Source organism: Rhinoraja longicauda, chromosome 3 (assembly GCF_053455715.1).
Source record: "Rhinoraja longicauda isolate Sanriku21f chromosome 3, sRhiLon1.1, whole genome shotgun sequence".
Lineage (NCBI taxonomy): Eukaryota > Metazoa > Chordata > Chondrichthyes > Rajiformes > Arhynchobatidae > Rhinoraja > Rhinoraja longicauda.
In genome coordinates, this window is record NC_135955.1 from 48,372,757 (window position 1) to 48,395,054 (window position 22,298).

Below are 22,298 nucleotides of genomic sequence, written 5' to 3' on the forward strand. Positions count from 1 at the left end.
TGCGGGAAGATTTACTAACACATGACGAGGAGGGGAGTGTGGGAAGTGGTGGTGATGGGTGCGGACACTGAAATCAGAATACAACCCTGTAAATCTATGGCACGAACTTTTCCTTTTCTCGGATAATAAATTATTCACTGGTCGTGTCGATTCGTGAAAAATCACTTGCATTTCTCCTCGCAATATCCACGTAGTGAATCTGAGTTTATATTTACCCACTCCTGTCTCTTTATCCTCTCCTGTCCGTGTTATTTTCACTCGTATGTTTTAATTAAATGTAAAGACACATTTATCGAGTATTGTGTATTATCGTAGTTTTTGAACGTAATGGTCTCACATTCCGTTCCCTTTATCTACAAACACACTTGTGTCCATCTCTGTTTAAACCATCATCTGCAGTTCCTTCCTATACATTGTACGCTTGATGTTTACCTGCCCCTCATCTCTTCCAGCTTCCCCCCACCCCCCTCTCAACAAGAAGGGTCCCGACCCGAAACGTCACCTGCAGTATCCACGTTTTCCAGGGATGCTGCCTGACCCGCGGAGTTCCTCTAGCAACTTGTGTCTTTTTGTTTAAACCGACATCTGCAGTTCATTCTTTCCACATTTAATCCTGATGTGCAGCTGTGGACGTCCAGCGATCACGTTTCTCTCGTGACAAGCTTGGGGAATAAAGCACGAGGTTGCAACCATCCGCTTTTCACACCCCAGCGTAATCACGTAAAGGGGCAAAATAGGGGAGGGGAGGAATAGCAAACAGTTTCGCTCTACCCTCCCCCGCCCGATGGCATTTTGCTCAGTGGCATCCCTTCGCTGCTACTTTTGTATTTTACATTATGTGTGTGTGTGAGAGAGAAAGTGAGTGAGAGAAAGTGTGAATGGGAGAGTGTGTGAATGAGAGTGTGAGAGTAAGAGAGAGGGAGTATGTGTGAATGAGAGAGTGTGAGAGCAAGTGAGAGTGTGTGTATGGGAGAGTAAGAGAGTGTGTGTATGCGAGACTTGGAGAGAGGTGTGTGTGGAATCAGAGCCCTGCAGGCGTCCTGTGCAGTGCAGGTGAACCACTCCTCCTCCCTCCCCTTCCCTCCCCTTCCCTCCCCTCTCGCGATGTTGCCTGCGTTGCGCTGCGTGTCTCCAGCAGCAACAGCCCCGCCGCACTCGGTGGCCGCCAATGGGAGGAGCAGCGGCAGCAGCCCGCCCGGCACCCTGACAGATAAAGGAAGGACTGGCAGGAAGGAAAGGGCAGAGAGAGAGAGAGAGAGCAGGCAGTGACAGTCTGAGCTAGCGGGAAGCAGAGGACAGGGGAGAGCGGGAAGGGAGCGGGAGTAGTCAGCACTCACTCACTCACTCACCCACCCAGCCAGTCATCACCCCTCCGCTCCGGGCTTGTGACCGCGGTCATGCGAGCGGCGTTGGGCCACTCACCACATTGATGTCCGGGGACTGCGGCAGCCGGCTCTGACCGCTCGGGAGCAGCGACAGGGCAGGGCAGGGCAGGGCAGGGCAGGGGAGGGGAGCCCGGGCGGGGACAGGAGGCAGCGGCAGCAGCAGCGAGCGGTGTTTGGTTACGTCTACTCCGTGTGGTAACGGAGCGGGGATGGAGGGCGAGCAGGAAGCCCAGTCCCAGCCCCAGGCCGGCGCTGAGCCACCGCCATCACCGCCGCAGCAGCCGCTCCGCCCCGTCGCCAGTCAGAGCCGCTTCCAGGTCGACCTGGTGACCGAGGCGTCGGGCGGCGGCGGAAGGGGCGACGACGGGCAGAAAGGCCGCGATGTTGGCGCTGCCGGGCAACCGCCGCCGCCTCTCCCTCCTCCCGGCACCAAGGACACGGGAGATGGCGGCGCTGGCGCTGGCGCTGGCGCCGACGCTGTGGCCCCGGGTCCGGCAGAGCCGCTGCCCCCCGCCGCCGAAGAGGCCAAGGGACGGTTCCGCGTCAACTTCGTGGAGCCGGCCTCCGGCGGGCAGCACCAGCACCAGCACCAGCAGCCGCCGGCCTCAGCCGGTGGCGACCCTGCGGCTGCCTCGACCGCCAGCGAGGCCATGAACGGTTACCCGCAGAACGGCGACACCATGCTGAGCGAGGGCAGCCTGCACTCGTCCGGCACCGGCGCGCAGCACTACTACGACACCCACAGCAACACCTACTATCTCAGGACCTTCGGCCACAACACTATCGACGCCGTGCCCAGGATCGACCACTACCGCCACACGGTCGCACAACTGGGCGAGAAGCTGATCAGACCGAGCCTGGCAGAGTTGCACGATGAGCTCGACAAGGTACGTTATTCCAACGCATCCCGCTTTCTCTCCCTCCTTCCTTCCCTCGGCACTCGCGTTACTAATCCATTCGCATCCAGGTTTGCATCATCTCCTCGGCCGCTCGGAAGATTGGTGCAGCAATCGGTAAGAGTAGTTAGTGCTAGTGTGTTCACATTTTCCGTTTCTCGTTAATCTGGGTTTGAAGATCACTGCACTGCCGATGTCACACGATCGTCAAGGTGAAATTGTTAGGTCTGTGTGACATTGCTAATTAACTATCCTTGGGCAAAGGGCGGAGAATCAGGATTGATTCGTTTTATTTTTTTAATAGTACAATTAATTGTATGTTTTTAAAGTACACCTTTTCCATGTCAATTGGAAATTATGTATGAATTCCACTCAAATAATGAAGTGGTAAACTTATTAAGGTCTGGTAAGATTGAGAGTCTGGTAAGACTGCAGATCTGGAATCAAGACCAAAAAAAACTGCCGGTGGATCTCGAAGTTAAGCAGTAATGCAAAGGGATATTCGACGTTTCAGGTCTTGGCAGGGAGTGCAGAGAAAGGATAGCCAGGATAAAGGGATGACGCCCGGACTGGCTGGATAAGATTACTGGTTTCAAGTTGCAAACGGAGGAAGTTGTTGGAATAATTTTTCATGGCTATTTAAAATAATTGGACCACAACAGTAGATTCATAGGTGATAGTTTTGCCAGAAAGCTTAAGTAAAGATGGTGTTTCTAGATGTTTTGAGCATTCGAGTTTGAGTAGAGAAGTTGGGAGGTCATGTTGCAGTTGTATCAGACGTTGGCGAGACCGCATTCAGAGTATTGTGTCCAGTTCTGGGCAGCATGTGAAAGGAAAGATTTTCAAGCTTGAAGGGTTCAGAGAAGATTTACAAGGATGTTGCCAGGAATAGAGGGTCTGAGCTATAGGGAGAGGTTGAGTAGACTGGGACTCTATTCCTTGGAGTGCAGGAGGATAAGGGGTATAGAGGTGTATAAAATTATGAGTGGAATAGATCGGGTAGATGCACAGAATCTCTTGCCCAGAGTAGAGGAATTGAGGACCAGAGGACATAGGTTCAAAGTGAATGGGAAAAGATTGAATATGAATCTGAGGGGTAGCATTTTCACACAAAGGGTGGTGGGTGTATGGAACAAGCTACCAGAGGAGGTAGTTGAGGCTGGGACTATCCCAACGTTTAAGAAACAGTTAGACAGGTACAGGTTTGGAGTGATATGGATGAGTTTGGAGGGATATGGACCAAGCGCAGGCAGGTGGGACTAGTGTAGCTGTGACATGTTGACTGGTGTGGGCAAATTGGGCCGAAGGGCCTGTTTCCACATTGTATCAGTCTATGACTCTTAAGTGACCATATTGTGGTTTCAGTCTTTGTTTTGAGGAATTAACCAGTTTGTTTTCAGAAGTAATGCTATATGACTTGTGATGTTAGTGCAACATTCTATATAGTGTGTCCTTTCCTTTCTGCCTTCCTTGCCACCTTTTCAGGCAATTTGCTGTAATACAATTATTTTAACATACACTTGAGTACCATTACAGCTGGGGGTCACTCCAGCAGTGTTTTTCCAAGAGTAGATCTGGATAAGTGAGAATGATAATTACTGAAGACAAAAAATTCATTTAACATGGTTGGGTTGTGATTGTTTGTTAAAATTCCGTGTGGGTGTTAATTTTCTGGATATGACTTTATCCCATTCCTTCATCAAAATTTGTAAAGAACTGAATGATGCATGCTACTGTATTGTGAGTGCACAAATAGCTGTTGGTATTGGTAGGTACCGTACCCCCTGATACCTTCAAGTGTAAAGTTCTTATCTGTTTGCATATGTACATCTACCCAAAATTTGGGATGTTGGATACAATTTGCTCATGGAATTTAAATGGAAATAAAAGTACAGTATATAAATCAATATCATTTTTTGAGTAGCTCCCTTTTTTGAATAGCAAGTAAACTTGTACAATGCATTTAAAGCTGTCTTTGTCTGCTATATTTTAGCATCCAAAATAAATTATTGATGTAGTGCTTTAATGCAATGGCGAGAGATCAGTGCCTGCAGAACTATAGTAAATATGTATTTAAAGGCAGCATTATGGTCACCTGTCCAAAGAAAAGCATTTGCACTTTATATCATCTTGGATTTATGTTGTGCCTGTGGATTTATAGGATGGTCCTGAGAGTGACTTTGTTCCCCTTTTAACATGGAGACAACGGTAGTTTATGATCGTGGTTTCTCTGCTGCATTGCAGAGAAATGTTGGTGCTCCTCTCCTTGGCAGTAACATGTTTGTTAAATGCTTTATGCCCCATCAACAGCATTTAAAAGTGGTACTAATTCATGTTTTTATTTCTTCTGTTATTGTTTTGTGAGAGTAGGAAGTGGGCTACTTTTGGTGTTTGTTGTTTTAAAAAAAAATCTATTGCTCCTTTTGGAAAACAAGCTTTGTGAAGAAGGTTGTGAATATGCAGTGAATTATGATGCATGCAACTGATTCCTTTTCATGTTTGCTACGTCATCAGGGTGAAGAGTTGATAGATTTGCAGTACATCGGATTTATTCTGTTCTTTCTAGCCTCTTTGCCTTCCATAGATTAAGGAACGGTAATAGTTTTGATAAGAAGGTAGAAAATTATAAATGCCATGACTTTGTTTTGCCATTGCTTTGAAAACATTTCTCTTCTGGTTAATGTTTGATGCTAACATTACTGTGCTTGCTTTTAGAGTAGTCAAGATGAGCATATTGTTTAAGCTGAGGAATTCTGAGAACCATTGTTTGTAACTTCGCTTTATAAAGAATTTTTTGATGTGATCAAGAAAGACTGTGGCTGTTGACAGGTTAGTCACTAACCAGAGTTGCCACTCTCCTTGATCATTTCCAATTTTATTGGTGTCAAGATCTTGAGCTTTGGCATTAAACATCTTAAACTCATTTTTGGATGAACTCTTTTAATCACTTTCCTCAATTTTATGTGTTGAGCATAACATTTTGTTTAGGTAATACTCTCTGAGACGTGTCTTGAGATGTATATTAAAGGTTCTATAAATATATATTGTTAGTACCAATGAGACCATTGGGAGTACAATGGATGTGCCAAAACATACTTGGGCAATATGTTTTTACTGGTTCAGAACATTGGCCTATTACTTTCATGCAAAAAAGTAACCTTCACTCCCAACTTTGAGGCTAATGAAGAGGTACAGTTTTTTTGGTATTCGGATACCACCATGTCCATGATTTTAAAGTAAACACCAAGCACCACTCCTAAGAATGCCATCTCATCGTGTAGATGTGAATCGGAAATCTTCTGGTCTGTATGGCTCAGCTTTGTATCACCAAGTGATTTTTTTTTTGGCATTTATTTCCGAATACACATTAAATCTTGGCATCAGATTTTCTAACTTTCATAAATATTGCATTTCATTGGAAATGTAAGCGATGACATTGTGCAGATATGAATTGCCAAGTGATTATATTTTTTTAAAGTACCTTTTCTTACTGGATAATGCTCATAATTCTGTAATTGCTGCTTGATGTACTTGATTTTTGTGTTAATCCTTGTGTCTCATACATCATTCCACTAGAACTGATAGTGAGATTCACGGTTGATATCAGTTGACCTTGTGGCAATGTAGTTCCCAGCTGTAATACAGACTTGTTTTTACAAACAATAAAAATTTCAGTCCCTGAAGGCAGTTCGGGTGTACAGGAATAGTGTCTACAAAAAGGAACCTCATCGGTTGAGCCTCTATTTCCTGCATTCTTTAATTTACAGAGAAAATCTTTTGAGTTCTGAGCTATTTTCACACATTTTGTTTTGGAGGGAGGGAGACCCAGTGATAACAATGCATATACTGATTCTATTGTTCCTGTTGTTCTCTACTGTTTAAAAACAATGGGAACATTCACATGGCAGTAATTCTCCTTACTTGACTGATTTTTTTATAAAAGCATGTAAGGTTGTGCTTTTGTGTTTGGTAACTGAAGTGACAAACTATAGTGTCATAAATGGTGTCTAATAGTTTTATTAAACTTCAAAGTGCAAAAGGTAAGAACAATATATTTAGATGATCTGCATCTTCCAAATGCTTTCATCTTGGGCTTAGTGATTGGAAAGCAGTGGGCAGCAGTCTTACAAATACACACATCTCTATTGAGAAAGGATTGTTTTAATTTCTTTGGAGGGGGGGGGGGGGGGGAGAGATGCATACACAAAATGCTTTGAGATAGTTGGTTAGCTTTAGCATTATGATGTGGTTGTTTGGTGCCTTTGGCATTGAGAAGAATCTTTATGGATCTCTGGCTTAAGATCATGGCTTGCAAGATCTAATGTGGCAGTTGAATAATGGACACATCTTTGAGGGCAGTTATATTTAAGAAGTATACTCTGCTGACCCTCTTGATGTCGGCATTGGCTTTTGAAATCAAAAGTCCATGTACAGTGGTTGATCTGTTCTGCTGGTGTCATGTGGCGAAGATAATGCATGTTAGGGATCTACACAGCTGTGAATCTGTAAGCAACCTTTAGGTCATGAGGAAGTGATTGAAGAGGATCCTTGCAGTAACTTCCAGTGGCATATTGCAAGGAAATCACTCTTGCAATTGCTCCATTTATATTTGTTTCCTTTCTAGAAGATGGTTGTAGTTCTGACGTCAGTGGGGCCCTTGATGCGTTGTCCTCTTCATAGATGTGGGTCACGCAGGCTTGACGTTGTTTGAACTCGAACAGGGAAATAGTCAGGTGCTGAAATCTTGTTTTTCATTTTGTACATGGGTTTTCCACTTGCTTTTCTGTTTGATGTGGCATCTTGCCCAGGTAGGCGACAAGTCACAGTTAAGGAGTTCTGCCATGATCCCTAGTTTTGAGCTCCTCTCCATTTTCTTTTTACACTCGGCAGGGTGGAGGATTATGCTATAGATGGTCTTGACTGTACTGAGGTTGTCGAAGCATGTCAAACGTAACAGTGAACTGATAGATCTCCAGGAGCTTTTCCATAAACCGTTTATTCTTTGGTTCATTTTGCATGTGCCTATCTAAAAGCCTCTTGAATGCTGCATATTTTAAAAAAACTCTGCTTTAAACTTTGCCCCTCTCACCTTAAAATTATGATATCTAGTTATTGTTGCTTAAGTCCTGGAGGTAAACATTCTTAATATCGCAACACAATTCCATCAGTGTTTCTCTCAGTTGTAAAATTCAAAGCAAGTGATAGAATGAAGGGGGGGGGGGGGGGGGGTTGGTGGTGGGGTGGTTGTGAATTCAGCAGCCTTGAGATTTGTGCAGGTAAAAGCAGATATGAATTGCTTGGGGTGGGAAAGGATGCAAACGCCATAATTCAATATAAGCAGAATGACGATGACAAAGGTGTGTACATGTCTTATTGTGGTAGCCAGGCTGAAGAAGGGTGGAGGTGGAACAAGAGAAGGTTTACCTGGAGGATGTTGTTTTAGCCCTTTGGCCTACTCTGGATATCAATTGCTAGATTGTCTCTTTTTGCATCTGCATGATGCCACTTTCTGTCAACATCTGGTATCTCATGTCAAATTAATTTCAGTTCTTAATCCAGTCCTTTCTCTTTGCTTATTGAATATTACAGTACAAAAATTATTGCAAATGCTACATACCTGAATTAAAAACAAAATGCTCAATATTCAACAGGTCAGCCAGCATCTGTAGAGAAAGATTAATGTATCTGATGTTCTTTTTACACAGGATCACGAGAAAATAGGAGTAGACCATCAAGCCTACCCCACCACTTAGAGTTTTCATGTGCTGGTGTCAACTCTTTTTCTGTGCCATTTCTCCATTCCCCTCTATTTCATCTGTCAAATATCTATTCACATCCACTTAAATACTTCGAATGATTTATCTTTCACCAACTGGAAGGCAAAGAATTCTAGAGATTTACCACTCTCTGAGAGAATAAATTTCTACGTCATCTACTCTATCAAGCCCCCTTAAGACGTATGCTTGAATAAGGCGACCTACATTATTCTGAACCCTAGGGTACACAGCCCCAACTGTTTTATCCCTCGTGGTAGGACATCCCTCTCATCCAGGAATTATCCTGGTGAATCACTTTAGGACTGCCTCTGTTACTATAATTTTTTTTAATATCCTTTTGTACATGGTATTCAAGTTGAGGCCTGGGCAACACCATGTGCAATTGTAAGAAACCAGCTTTAAAAAGAAACCAAAGGCCAAAATGTCATTTGCCGCCTGAAATGCTTGTTTGACCACCTGCTAACTGACTTAAACACTAGAACATCTAGATTCTGCTGTACCTCACTTTGTTGTAGTCTCTCTTCACTTGGGAAAACTGCCTTATGAATTCCTCTTACCAAAGTGTACGATCTTGTACTTTCCCATGTTAAACTCCTTTTTGTGGTCATTAATCAATCCATCTATATACTGCTACAGAATTGCAGTACCCTTATCAGAAACTGACCCTCCACCTATTTTTGTATTATCTGTAAATTTGGAAACCTTGCATTCTGTTTCTTCCTCCAGTTCATTAATATAAATGAGGAACATTTGTGGACCAAGAAATGATCCCTGTAGTATCCTACAAGTTGGCTCCTTCCAGCCTGAAAAGAACCCCCAAATAGAACAGGCTGCTTCCTCCCACAGGTGCTGCATGGTCTGCTGAATTTCTCTAGCAGTTTGTTTTTTGCTTTTTCCAATACCTTGGGCGTTTAATTTATGCATGGCCTCCAATGTGACAGCTTGAAAAATGTTTCATGGTATTTCCTAATACACTGGATCTATGAGTTCTAATAATTCTCCATGTTACATCCACAAAGAGTTTGAAACATTCTTTACCTTTCCTAAATCAATGTTGACTTGTTTTAGTTATATTCGGCTTTCCAGAATGATTAGTCATATCATCTTTGATTTTGACTCGAGCATCTTTCCAATAATAGTTGTTAAACCAACTGTTCTGTGGATCCCTCCTTTCTGCCTTTTTCTTTATTTTCAAAAGCAAGAGTCACCTTTGCTATTTTCCAATCTTCCAGTTCCATCTGAATTTGAATTGTGGAACAATTTCGATCATTGAATTTGCTGTCTGCTACCATCTATATACTAGAGCTCTCATTTGTTATCTTGTTTGTGACTGAACTTCAGCCAAAACGGTACACGATAGCGTGACAATGTTAGGCCCACCTTACTCACCGTTGTCACTTTAGTGATAATGCAAGTAGTTTTATTGAAATCAGTTATATTTTTAAAGTTATTCACATTTTAAAGTTTAAAAGGAGGGGGAGGGGAGGAGGAGGGGGGAGCGAGGGGGGAAGGGGGTTGAGGAGGGAGGGAAGGGGGAGTGGGTAAGAAGGGGGAGGGGGGGTTGAGGAGAGAGAGGAAGGGGGAGGACAGGGTGCTGCACCAATGCAGGAGGTTTGGGTCCACTTGGTCTAGTTTTCTTTAAAATCCTTGCATGTAGTTAGTTCATTATGTACTGTCGTCTTTAGCCTCCCTTTATTTCTCCAGTAATTTATTCTTATTGATTGTCTTGCTGATACTAGCAAATGTTTTTCTGTTGTAAAACATTATTCAACATTCCTGCCTTTACTTTGTTTGCTGTATTTAATTCACCAGGCGCTCTCTCTCTCTCGGCCCAACATTTACTTTGGCTGTCTCTTCCTATTTATATAACTACAGAAACATTTTTCTGTTTATTTTTTAACTACATGCAAGCTTTTTTTCAAAATTAATTTTCTCCGTCATTGATTTTTTTGATCTTTGGCTGGATCCTGAACATTTCCCAGTCCTCTGGTCATTTTAACTTTGACGGTATCCTTTACATTCTTTTGTTAAACATGGATTGTGCTGGTTTGTTGTGGAATTCTCTTTTGAGCAGAATTTTTGCTTGGGATTATAAAGCAGCCTTTTGACTATCTACCACAGTTCCCCACCTGACCTGCCTCTTGCTTACTCAGTCCATTTGGATAACTCCTCCCACATACATTTATCATTGCCATTTTAAAAATGTACTATCCACCAGAACTAGGAATGGGAAGATAGAAAAGTGAAATTAGGAGTAGACCATTTGACCCTTTGAGCTCATTCTGCCATTGATCAAGATTATTTTTATGCATCTATCTCGTATCCCTTAATTTCTTTAATATCCAGAAATCTTTGTCTCTGTTTCGAATAAACTTGATTAAGCTTTCACAACCCTTCAAAGAGAATTCCAAAGATTCATTACCCTCTAGGTCTAAAAGAATCCTTGGGTGAAAGGGGAAAGAAAAGCCAAGGTTGGATATTTAATAGGTAGTAAAGAAGGCAAATGCAATGTTAGCATTTATTTCAAGAAGGTTAGAATGTAATAACATGGATATAATGCTGAGGCTTTATAAGGCACTGGTCAGACTCGAGCAGTCTAGGGCCCCATATTTGAGGAGGGACATGCTGGCATTAGAGAGGGTCCAGAGGAGATTTGAGAATGATCCCAGGGATGATTGGGTTAATAAATGGTGAGTGTTTAACGGCACTGGGCCAATACTCGCTGTATTTTAAAAGAATGAGGGGAGACCTCATTGAAAGGTTAGAGTGTCTTTAGTCAGAGGGTGGTGAATCTGTGAAATTCTTTGCCACAGAAGGCTGTGGAGGCCATCAGTGGATATATTAAAGGCAGAGATAGATAGATTCCTGATTAGTACAGGTGTCAGAGTTTATGAGGAGAAGGCAGAGAATGGGGTTAGGAGGGAAAGATAGATCATCCATGATTGAATGGTGGAGTAGACAATGGGCCGACTGGCCTAATTCTACTATAACCTATGAAACTTATCGAAAGCGAAAGACTTGGATAGAGTGGATGTGAAGATTTTTCCACTAGTGGGAGAGTCATTAGACCAGAGGGCACTGCCTCAGAAAGATGTACCTTTAGAAAGAAGGAATTAAAGGTGTCAATGGTTATGGGGATAAGGCAAGATAATGGTATTGAGAGGGAAAGATGGATCAATCATGATAGAATGGCGAAGTAGGCTCTTTGGGCCTAATTCTGCTCCTACGACGTACAAACTTATGACAACTATAGAGGTTATCATCCTACAACAGATGGAATGCATACGGGATAAATGGAATGGGAGGCTTGTAGGTGTTTGTGAGTGAGAAAGTGCAATTGGTGTAATTGTGCAAGTTGGTAGGGTTAGTTGCTAGTTACTTCCAGACATTGAGGTTGAGAGATTGAGCAAAGAAAAAGTTGTAGATTCTCTGAGGGAAGGATGGAAATTGGCCACTAGGGTTGAGCAAAGGAAGTAGCACGAGTACAGTGAATGTACTACAAAAAGGAAGTAGGGTTAAGTTTGAAAATTATGTTCAATTTTGGGTTGTGAGAACGCAAACATGAGGGGATTGTTAATTGGATTGCATGGAATTCAATTGCATGGAATTGAATATTCTGAGGGGTAGAGACTGGGCTTGCATGATGTCTCATAGCATTTTATATGGAGAAAATAAGTGAATTAGCAAGTTGTTGCCCAATATGATAAAACACTTGGCCAAGGCACTAATTAGGCTTTAATTCAATGAAGAAATAGGAACCTTAAATGTTTTTTCTGGTGAATGGCTTGAACTATTGGGTGACAAGAAGATGAGACAGATGGGTTCAGGCAACTGGCAAATAGTAGCAGGTGAAAACTAAGAAAATACGATCAAGATGTTAAGGAATAAGTTCAAATGGGTTGAAATGGGGTCAGCCATGGGAGAACTTGCAAAATACAAATTGCTATCTGTATTGACTGGAATTTTTGTGCGTCATGGTAGAGGTCTGAGAAAGCTAATTGTCAACTAAAAGATATGTTGTATCAGAGCGGGGTAGTGTGGGAATTGGAGGATAGCCGCAAAATGCTGGAGTAACTCACCGGGACAGGCAGCATCTCTGGAGGGAAGGAATGGGTGATGTTTTGGGTCGAGACCCTTTTTCAGACTAATGTCAGGGGGGAGGAGATACATGGATAAGGAAATGTGAAATTGGGGCAAAGGGAATGGAGATTATGGAAAATGTAGAATAGATCATTGTTAGCTGGGAGAAGGTGACAACTCAGCAAACAGATAAAATGTAGTTAGTGACAGTAAGACTGGTCGGGAACTGTGAAGGGGTAGGGATGGAGAGAGGGAAAGCAAGGTTTACTTGAAGTTAAAGAAGTCAATGTTCATACCGCTGGGGTGTAAGCTACCCAAGCGAAATATGAGGTGCTGCTCCTCCAATTTGCGCTGGGCCTCACTCTGACAATGGAGGAGGCCTGGGACAGAAAGGCTGGTGTGGGAATGAGAGGGGGTGTTAGTGTCCAGCAACTGGGAGATCAGGCAGGTTTAGGCGGACTGGGTGGAGGTGTTCAACAAAACAATTGCTGAGCCTACGCTTGTTAACTGGGAATTAGAGGAGATTTGAGCTGATTGAATTGTAGCCAGGCTTGGAGCTAATTAATACAAATACAAAGTGAGCCATATTTATTTTGCCTCCAAGGTAAACTAATAGTCCACATTGTATCTAAGCATTTCTTTTCTTTATCCATTCCCTTTTCTTTCCCCTTCCATTAATTCAGTTTAATCTTGCCAATTCCTTTGTGTCTAAATCTGCTGCATCTAATCTTGCATTTGTGAAGGACCCAGTGATCTGGAGTACAAATCGCACTTGCAGCTATAGAATTTCCAAGTTCATTGTAATCTAATCCCCAAACTATCTATTAAAAAAACTCTCCAGAGATTTAAATCAAGCATCCTTATTCTGTCTGACATATGTGACACTATCTCTAAAAATGCCTATGTGATTAAGAAAGACACTTGATTCCAGGGCCTTTAGGGATAGACAATTAATGTTGGTCTTGCAATGTAGGCCCAGATCCTGAAAAATGAACGAACAATAAAAAAGCCCTGTTTTGTGGAATCTGCCTGTTTCTATAAGGTGGGGGATTGGGGACAAGGAGTAAATGTGCAAATCCTACTTGCAGTAGAATTTGGATTGAAACTAGGGCTATTTATGTGGTGAGATTTTTGAGATAATCCCTTGAGTATTTATTGTAAGAATATTCTTTCAAAGATATCATTTTACCTTTTAATTGGTACGTCTGTAAATTGAGCAGGGAGTTATGATTTTGAAATTTGTTATGCCATAAATTCTTTGGTAGTTAATTCATTTTCAGATACCAATTGAGTCAGATTGTAGTTCCCTCTTTATTTCTACCTTTTACATATTTAATCACTTTTTTCTGCCAAATGCTGACTTGAGACTTGACATTTTGCCTTTTTTAAAAGACCACTGTTGCCACTTTTGCATAATACCTCTATTTGAGATCTAAGACTTAAATTGAAATAGTGAGGCAAGAAACTGTACTTGCTGAAATATTGCGCAAAACCAAAGGGCTGGAGGAACTTGGAGGCAGCATTTTGGGAGGAAATGGACAGGTGACCTTTTGGGTCAGGATCCTTCTTCAGACCATATTTCTCATCTCTTGAATTGAAATATTTTGAATACAGTGTAAGTAATGCAGTAACTGAAATATTGAGGGATTTTCATCTCTATTCTGCTGGCATGACTTTTTATTTTGGCTGTAAAAGTTCAGTGTAAAATTATCAGTGCAGGTTTGTTGTGTTTTGAATTGAAGTCGCACAAAATAATTAAAAAATGATAGCTATTCTAGCTTTCACCATTTTCTCCTGCTCATAGTTTGGTCAGAGTCAAACCTACCCAGATAGCCTTTGGCATCCAATCTTTTTATGATGCAAATATAAGATTGTAATTTAAAGTTTATTTTTAGGTTATGTATAAATGGGTGCATTTTTAATTCTCAGTCCCGCTTGCTTTCCGACCTATCCATCAGCAGTCTTCTCCATGAACAATATAAATGAGAACTCCAACTTTGTAACCTACTGGGGGCCACTCTGAGTCACATTTGTGACCAAAAATGTGAAAGATTGTGGAATACATTTCTAATTCTGAAAGCATTACAGGTATATTGTTTTGTACTGTATATATGACTTGTATGTCAAAGTTTATCAAGTGAAATTTGTTATATGTTATGCTGACAATGTTTGTTTAGGGTAAGAGGCCAAATATGACTAGTCACGTGTGTGACCTCACCAAGTCACACATGTGACCAGTCATATTTGACCTCTTACCCTAAACAAACTTTGTCAACATCTATCTATCTATCTAATCTTACTAAAATATCTGTAACAGTGATTTCGGCTGATTTCTGCAAAACGGTGAGGCGTAGCGCCACAATTTTTGCACCGTCTTAATCACACCGCTGGACGCTTGCCGAAAATGATATTGTTATTTAATTCGGTCGTATATTTTTTAAGTTACAGAGGTTTAAAAGTCTTTTTTTAAATCTCATTTTTTCGGCTGATTTTCGGCAAAAACGGTGAACCGTAGCGCCACGATGTTTGCACCGCCTTAATCACCACGCTGAACGCTGCTGGAAAATGATATTTTTATTTGATTCGGTCGTATATTTTTTAAGTTACAGAGGTTTAGTTTTTTTTTAAAAATTCCAGCCGTCTCTTCCATGGCCTTCAGCGTGTGACGTCAAAATGCCCATGCACCCCCCTCCTACTGATTTATTGAAGGCTTTCAGCGTGGCGCTGCTGTGCGTCTGTGCCCCTCTCTCCCCTTGCTTCTCTCCTCTCTCCCACACCCGGGAGATCCTCTCCCCGCTATCCCCCCCCCCCCCGGATCTTACACTGATGCTCTCTCCCCCCCCCCCCCCCCCCCCCCCCCGGACCTTTCACTAATGCGCTCCCCCCTCCCCCCCCGACCTTTCACTGATGCGCTCCCCCCCCCCCCCCCCCGCTATCCCCCCCCCCCCCCCCCCCCCCCCCCGGGCCTTTGAATGATGCGATCTCCTGCACCCCCCCCCCCCCCCCCCCCCCCCCCCGGACGTTTCACTGATCCGATCCCCCGCACCCCCCCCCCCCACCGGGCCTTTAACTGATGCTAAGAGTGTGTCTGGGGGAGAGAAGATGGGGGGGGGGGGGGGGGCTGAGAATGGGGAATGGGACAACAGGGGTAGTGCGGAGGGGAATTGGTGGTGGGGGAAAGAGGGGTACTGGGAAAAGGGGAGGTCCATATCCCTCCCCTCTCCCCCATCCCTCCCTCCTCCCCTCCCCCTCCCCCCTCACTCTCTCCCCCCTCCACAAATACCGCCCCATCTCTCATCACCCTCCCCCCCTCCATCCTCAACACCTCCCTCCCTCCACCACTCCCTCCCCGCCCAAGGGGAGGGTGTGGGGAGAGTAAGAGTGGGGCTGGGGGAGGAGAAAATGGGGGGTGTGGGGACGGGCCCAACGGGCCCGCTTTGAACGGGCACACTTGTTCTAGTAACATATAAAAATTTCACTTGATAAGCTTCGACATATATAAGTCATATATACAGAACAAAACAATATACCTGTAATGCTTTCAGAATTAGAAGAGATGTATTCCACAATTTTTCATATTTTTGGTCACACTCATGACTAAGGATGGCCCCTGGGATGAATGCTGGATTTTCCAACTTCAGGTAAATTGTTCTGTCCACTTCGCATTATCATGTTTATATCCTTTTGCATCCTGTTTCTTTTTAAATTCTTTGCTTGCAGTCAGTGCATCTGAACTGTCTTTACCTATTTCAGTTTTTTGGGCACTTATCTTGCTTCTTTCCCACCCCAGGCTCTGCTTTGAATATTATCAACCCATCACTTTTTTAAATTCCCTCACCAGTTCTGAGAAAGGGTGACTCAAAACCTGAAGAGAAATATCTCTTTCCACAGATTATGCTTTATTGGTGTATGTCTTTCAATGTTTTTTGTTGTAACTGAGAATATGGTTTGTTATAAGTCTTATACTTTTGGGGAAATACAATATGCCAACATTAAAAGCTGGCAATGAATCATAGAATTGAATACAAAGTTGTAGAAGAACCAAGGATTAAAAACAAGCTTATTATGGGTATTTTTTTGCCCACTTTTTAATGTATTCCTGGTGAAAGCAAGATCGTAACATCAGTATCTGGGAGAGTTAGAGTACATTAATTTGTGGAAAGTGTACTCTTCAAGTCAAACTTGAGTGCTACATTTTCACTTTTGCTTTTTGCAATTTAACAACTACAATCGCTGTTGGTGAGATTTTCTGTTTTTTTATCTTGCTGGCAGGTGGATTTTAAAAAATTTGCATGCAATGTTTTTTGGAAACTCCTTTTCTTGGGCTAACTAAAGTGCAGTTTTTTTTTGACAGTTTAATAATTCTACAGTAATTGCTTTTGGGGGGAAAAGGGGAAGACAAATTATGAGGAAGGAGGGCTAAGTGCAAATCAAACAGTGCATCATCAAAATAGACAAAGCAGATTTTGAAAAAGCATTTGGATCAAGTTTGAAAATGTTTAGAGGTGTGTTCTGAGCAGGTGAATGGATTATTGGATAGGCTGTTAAGGTACTGGTAAAGGACTGATTAGTTGAAGCCGTGTTATTGTATAATATGAAGCAACTCTGATTCCCAATAGGCTATGCATCCTTTATTGAGTGCTGCAGAAATTTGCATCTTGTAGATCAGAATTGAATTTTGGAACTCTTGCGTGTTCTTAAAATGCAGGCTAACTTTAAGGAAATGAATCAACAACATTGCTAACCCATATGTTTTTGGCATGTGGGAAGTAACTAAAGCACACAGAGGAAACCCATGTGGTCACAATGATTACATGCAAACGTCACGCAGACAGTGTTGGAGGTCGAGATTGAACCCAGGTCACTGGAGGTGTGAGGCAGCAGTTCTATGAGTAATTGTACGCATTGTGAATATTGAAAAAGACACTGTCTTTTGCTCCTGGCACTGATGCCATAATTCTATACCTCATCCTATTCATTCATGCATCAAATTAGACTGAACTTCCCTGAGGTAAATGTTAAACAAATAAGCTCTCCTACACAATGTCCTTCGAGTTTCATCTGCCTCCACCCAAATGTCTTTGTTGGTTCTCTGATCGATCCAGAGGTCCAAGGAAGATGATGCCTGTGGCTTGCCTGGAATGGGAAATTCTGGACAACTATAGCGCGGACTGGACTTTTAAAATGGTCCCTCACGCAAGCGGGACCAGTGGACTATTTCTATACGCTTGCTAATCAGGGATGTGCTTGGTATGGCAATACTTTACTGGACTGTTTGTAAGAAAATTTCACTGCATTTATACTTTGCACATGTGACAATAAAAAACCAGTGAACAGCCACTGAGCCATTCTGGTGAATTACTGTACAATGCATCCTTCCAATGGTGGGCAATCAGAACTGAACACAAATTCCAGGTGCAGTCTGATATAGTGCTTTGTAAAGTTGTACCATAATGCCTGCACCCTTAGGTTCTATGACCTATGAAGGTAAGCATGTCATATGTTGCTTTCACCTCCTGATAAACCTGGTACCACCTTTGGAGAACTACGGACTTGAGCCCCAAGGTCACTGTTTATTAACATTCATTGGTGCCCAATCATTTATTGTAACTCCTATTTGACTTCCCAAAATGCATACCTTGCACATGTCGTAGTTCATTTCCATCTGCTAACAATAGACAATAGACAATAGGTGCAGGAGTAGGCCATTCAGCCCTTCGAGCCAGCACCGCCATTCAATGCGATCATGGCTGATCACTATCAATCAGTACCCCGTTCCTGCCTTCTCCCCATACCCCCTCACTCCGCTATCCTTAAGAGCTCTATCCAGCTCTCTCTTGAAAGCATCCAACGAACTGGCCTCCACTGCCTTCTGAGGCAGAGAATTCCACACCTTCACCACCCTCTGACTGAAAAAGGTCTTCCTCATCTCCGTTCTAAATGGCCTACCCCTTATTCTCAAACTGTGGCCCCTTGTTCTGGACTCCCCCAACATTGGGAACATGTTATCTGCCTCTAATGTGTCCAATCCCCTAATTATCTTATATGTTTCAATAAGATCCCCCCTCATCCTTCTAAATTCCAGTGTATACAAGCCCAATCGCTCCAGCCTTTCAACATACGACAGTCCCGCCATTCCGGGAATTAATCTAGTGAACCTACGCTGCACGCCCTCCATAGCAAGAATATCCGTCCTCAAATTTGGAGACCAAAACTGCACACAGTACTCCAGGTGCGGTCTCACCAGGGCCCGGTACAACTGTAGAAGGACCTCTTTGCTCCTATACTCAACTCCTCTTGTTACGAAGGCCAACATTCCATTGGCTTTCTTCACTGCCTGCTGAACCTGCATGCTTCCTTTCATTGACTGATGCACTAGGACACCCAGATCTCGTTGAACTCCCCCTCCTCCTAACTTGACACCATTCAGATAATAATCTGCCTTTCTATTCTTACTTCCAAAGTGAATAACCTCACACTTATCTACATTAAACTGCATCTGCCATGTATCCGCCCACTCACACAACCTGTCCAGGTCACCCTGCAGCCTTATTGCATCTTCCTCACAATTCACACTACCCCCCAACTTAGTATCATCTGCAAATTTGCTAATGGTACTTTTAATCCCTTCGTCTAAGTCATTAATGTATATCGTAAATAGCTGGGGTCCCAGCACCGAACCTTGCGGTACCCCACTGGTCACTGCCTGCCATTCCGAAAGGGACCCATTTATCCCCACTCTTTGCTTTCTGTCTGTTAACCAATTTTCTATCCATGTCAGTACCCTACCCCCAATACCATGTGCCCTAATTTTGCCCACTAATCTCCTATGTGGGACCTTGTCGAAGGCTTTCTGAAAGTCGAGGTACACCACCAACCTTCCATCTGATCTATATCAACCTCCATGACTATCCACAACACCACCAACCTGTGTCACCTGCACACTGACTAATAATATTTCCTCCATTCGCATCCAAGCAACCTGGAATCTCATTTGTCGCTGGGGATTTATCAGCCTTTGTGTGCCCCATGACATTTAGCACCACCTTGACCAGATATCTGTTAAGTTTTTTACACTATTGGTCATGACCCTAGTATATTTGGGGGTGGCACTGAACATATTAATAATACTGATGTAAACCAGGCTAGCAACATGCATCTTCCATGTTCTTCTACTTCGCAGATGCTGATGAGAAGCATTTATTTAGGAATCTGTTCACCACGCTCCATGCAACGATTACGCATTTGGTCCGCAAGGGTACCTGGTCTCTCTGGCTACCATTTTGCTGCTGATATATTTACTGAATATCTTAATGGTCCTTCATCATACTTGTCAAGGATGCTTCATGGCCCCTATTTTGTTTTTAACCCCCTAATTTAAAATTTCCTAACTTATATTCCCCAAGAGACATCTTTGATTCTAATTGCCCATACCTGTCATATCTTAGACTCTTTTTGCCCGTCAATTGCTGCTTTACCTGCAAGCATTATTCCCATTATATTTTTTTCCAGGTCCTCTCACGCTATTGAAATCTGCGTTTTTCCTTATCACACCCCCACCTGATTTAACAACTTAACTTGACAACGACCGTTGTCCTTTCCATAACGTTTGAAACTTGCATAATTATGGTCATTGTTCCCCCCCCACTGACATTTACTGCACATTTCGTTCCTGGCAAACCACACATTTTCTAAGACTTTTTGCTGTGGTGTTGGTCCAATAGCAATTAATTCTGTCTTGATTTATTTTTTGCCTTGTTGCAATCCAAAATGTTGAAACTGCATACCCGTTGTTTGCAAATTCCTTGTATATTAAAAAAAATCCCTATTTTTGTGGACCACTACTTTGGTGTTTATGCAGCATAATTAGAATTAATGGACGTTGTTTTAGGAAGGCGATGAGGAAAATTTTCTTTAATCAGAGGGTGGTGAATATGTGGAATTCTTTGCCACAGAAGGCTGTAGAGGCCAAGTCAGTGGATATCTTTAAGGCAGAGATAGATTTTTGATTAGTACATGCGTCAGAGGTTATGGGGAGAAGGCAGGAGAATGGGGTTAGGAGGGAGAGACAGATCAGCCATGATTGAATGGCGGAGTAGACATGATCTGCTGTATGGCCTAATTCTACTCCTATCACTTATGGCCTTATAATTCTAGATTTGAGGGACAAAATGAAACTTGTCATGCCTGCTCTTTGGGCAGCCAATGTCTTCTGTCGATGGACAATTTTGATGCGCATAAAGATTGCAGTGCACAAAGCTTCTTTTGTTGGAAATATTTTTAATTTTGTTCTGTTTTGGAAAATTGTTTTTGTTCTTGTGAAATGATGTGAAATACCAGTATCTATCTGTTGGGTACGTCATAAAATGACATCTCAGCACTTGTGATTTTTGTCTCTTCTTTGGTTGCTGTTTTAATACTCCCATACAGTCTTTCCCACATTTGATCACAAAAATAAATAATTATTTGTGGTTTTTGCAAACATTCTCCAACTGAAAAATGAAAATTACAACTGTTTTATGAATTTCATTACGAACTACTTATTGGTGAAAATTCAGCATTTTAGGCTGCCCTTCGAATGCCAAATGTCTTTGTGGATTTTTCTTAATGATCAATGGCTCTTGTGTATGGTCATGGCTAAACAAGGTGTTGGTTGTAAGGGAAGTTGGAAAGCCAAGATTGCCGATTGGGCTGCAGGAGCACTTGCTCTTGCACATGCATCCTCCTGCCTTCCTTTTGGAAAAATACTTCCAAACAGCCTGGCATAGTGGTGCAGCTAGTAGAGTTGCTAACTCGGCACCAGACACCTGGATTTGATCCTGACCTCCGCTGTCTGTGTTGAGTTTGCATGTTCTCCCTATAACCCAATTGGTTTCCTCCAGAAGCTTCAGTTTCCCTGCACATCCCAAAGACATGTATGTTTGTGGTTACTCTCAGTATGAAGAACCCAAAACGTTGCCTATTACCAACCCAAGCAGTTGTTTTTTGCTTCATATTCAAGAATGTATTCATATAATGTTTTTTAAGGCCTCAAATCTTCTCCATCGGTCATTGAGGGTCTGTCTAAATGAGGACTGATTACGTTCAAATTTTGGTGGCAGTGCTTTGTTTCTTTGGCTCGATTGATGGAGCCATAGGAGTGATGGATCAGAAATGTTGTTTGCCTCTTTTGCTATACCTGCACAGATGTTGCATGATGTGAGCGTTGGCTGTAATTTATGCGGTTTTCTTGTACTTGGATACCAGTTACATTTAGATAAGGGTTTTAAGTTGAGCAGTTGGGGCAGCAAATTTAATGAAAACAAAAGATACTGACATACCTGTAAAGTCAAATGTGCAGATAGTTCAAATAATTGCCCACTTTTGCAAGTAAATGGTAGCTTGCTGTTTGGTTCAAACCTTCAAACCTTCCTTGTTTGATTTATTATTTTACTCCTTTCAATGAAAAATGCCATTGTCATGTAAATTCTTGATCTGGTAACAAAATGCCTGTGCAAAACACTCGAAGTCAGTGATTATTTTCGTACTCTTTTCCCCATTTAATCTGTTTGAAATATTTTCCCCTAGCTATAAACCCCTCACAAAGATACTGATTTACCTCTAAATTTTCTTATTTGCCATACAATTTGGTGCCCAGGGTGACTTTAATGGATATCTTGTTTCAATCAAAGATATTGCCTTTAAAGCACAACGGAAGGAAGCAAGATGTGGTTTGGGGAGGAATGAGTTTGATGTTTTTATGTGAACTAGGCTCCTGAAAGTAGGGAAGGGATGGTAGTTTAGGGATAATTTACCCTCTGCAACTGCTGCACAGGTACTTGAATTGGTAAGGCATAGAAGCCCAGTGGGGTAAATGGAGTTAGTATAGATGGGTATTGCAATCAGCATGGATGATGTGGGCATAAAATATCCTATTTCCATGCTGTACTTTTCAATGAATCATGATATATCATTGTAGTATGAAACAAAAGATGTAGATTTTGGTTTCCTGCATTCTTTCAGGGTAGTAAAATTAAACCAAAACTTCACCCATGACTTCATTTGAGGTAGAGCAGGAAATGTATTTACAAGCTAAAATTCATTGTCTCAGTAAAAGAAAATAAATTATCTGGTTACTTCTTTTGATGCTATTGTGCAACTTCCTTTTTATTGCAACAGTA

At 42.3% G+C, this 22,298-nt stretch overlaps 1 protein-coding gene across 3 annotated transcripts in view; it reads left to right on the forward strand.

The window, feature by feature from the left end:
* Positions 1-1,160: 1,160 nt before the first annotated feature.
* The window catches only part of slc12a2 (solute carrier family 12 member 2), a 130,311-nt gene continuing 109,173 nt past the window's right edge, over positions 1,161-22,298 (forward strand). For all 3 annotated transcript variants that reach the window (XM_078396086.1, XM_078396087.1, XM_078396088.1), the window contains exon 1: positions 1,161-2,272. In XM_078396086.1, coding sequence (XP_078252212.1) covers positions 1,595-2,272 — 678 coding nt within the window. In that variant the 5' untranslated portion in view covers positions 1,161-1,594. The remainder of the gene's footprint in view (positions 2,273-22,298) is intronic.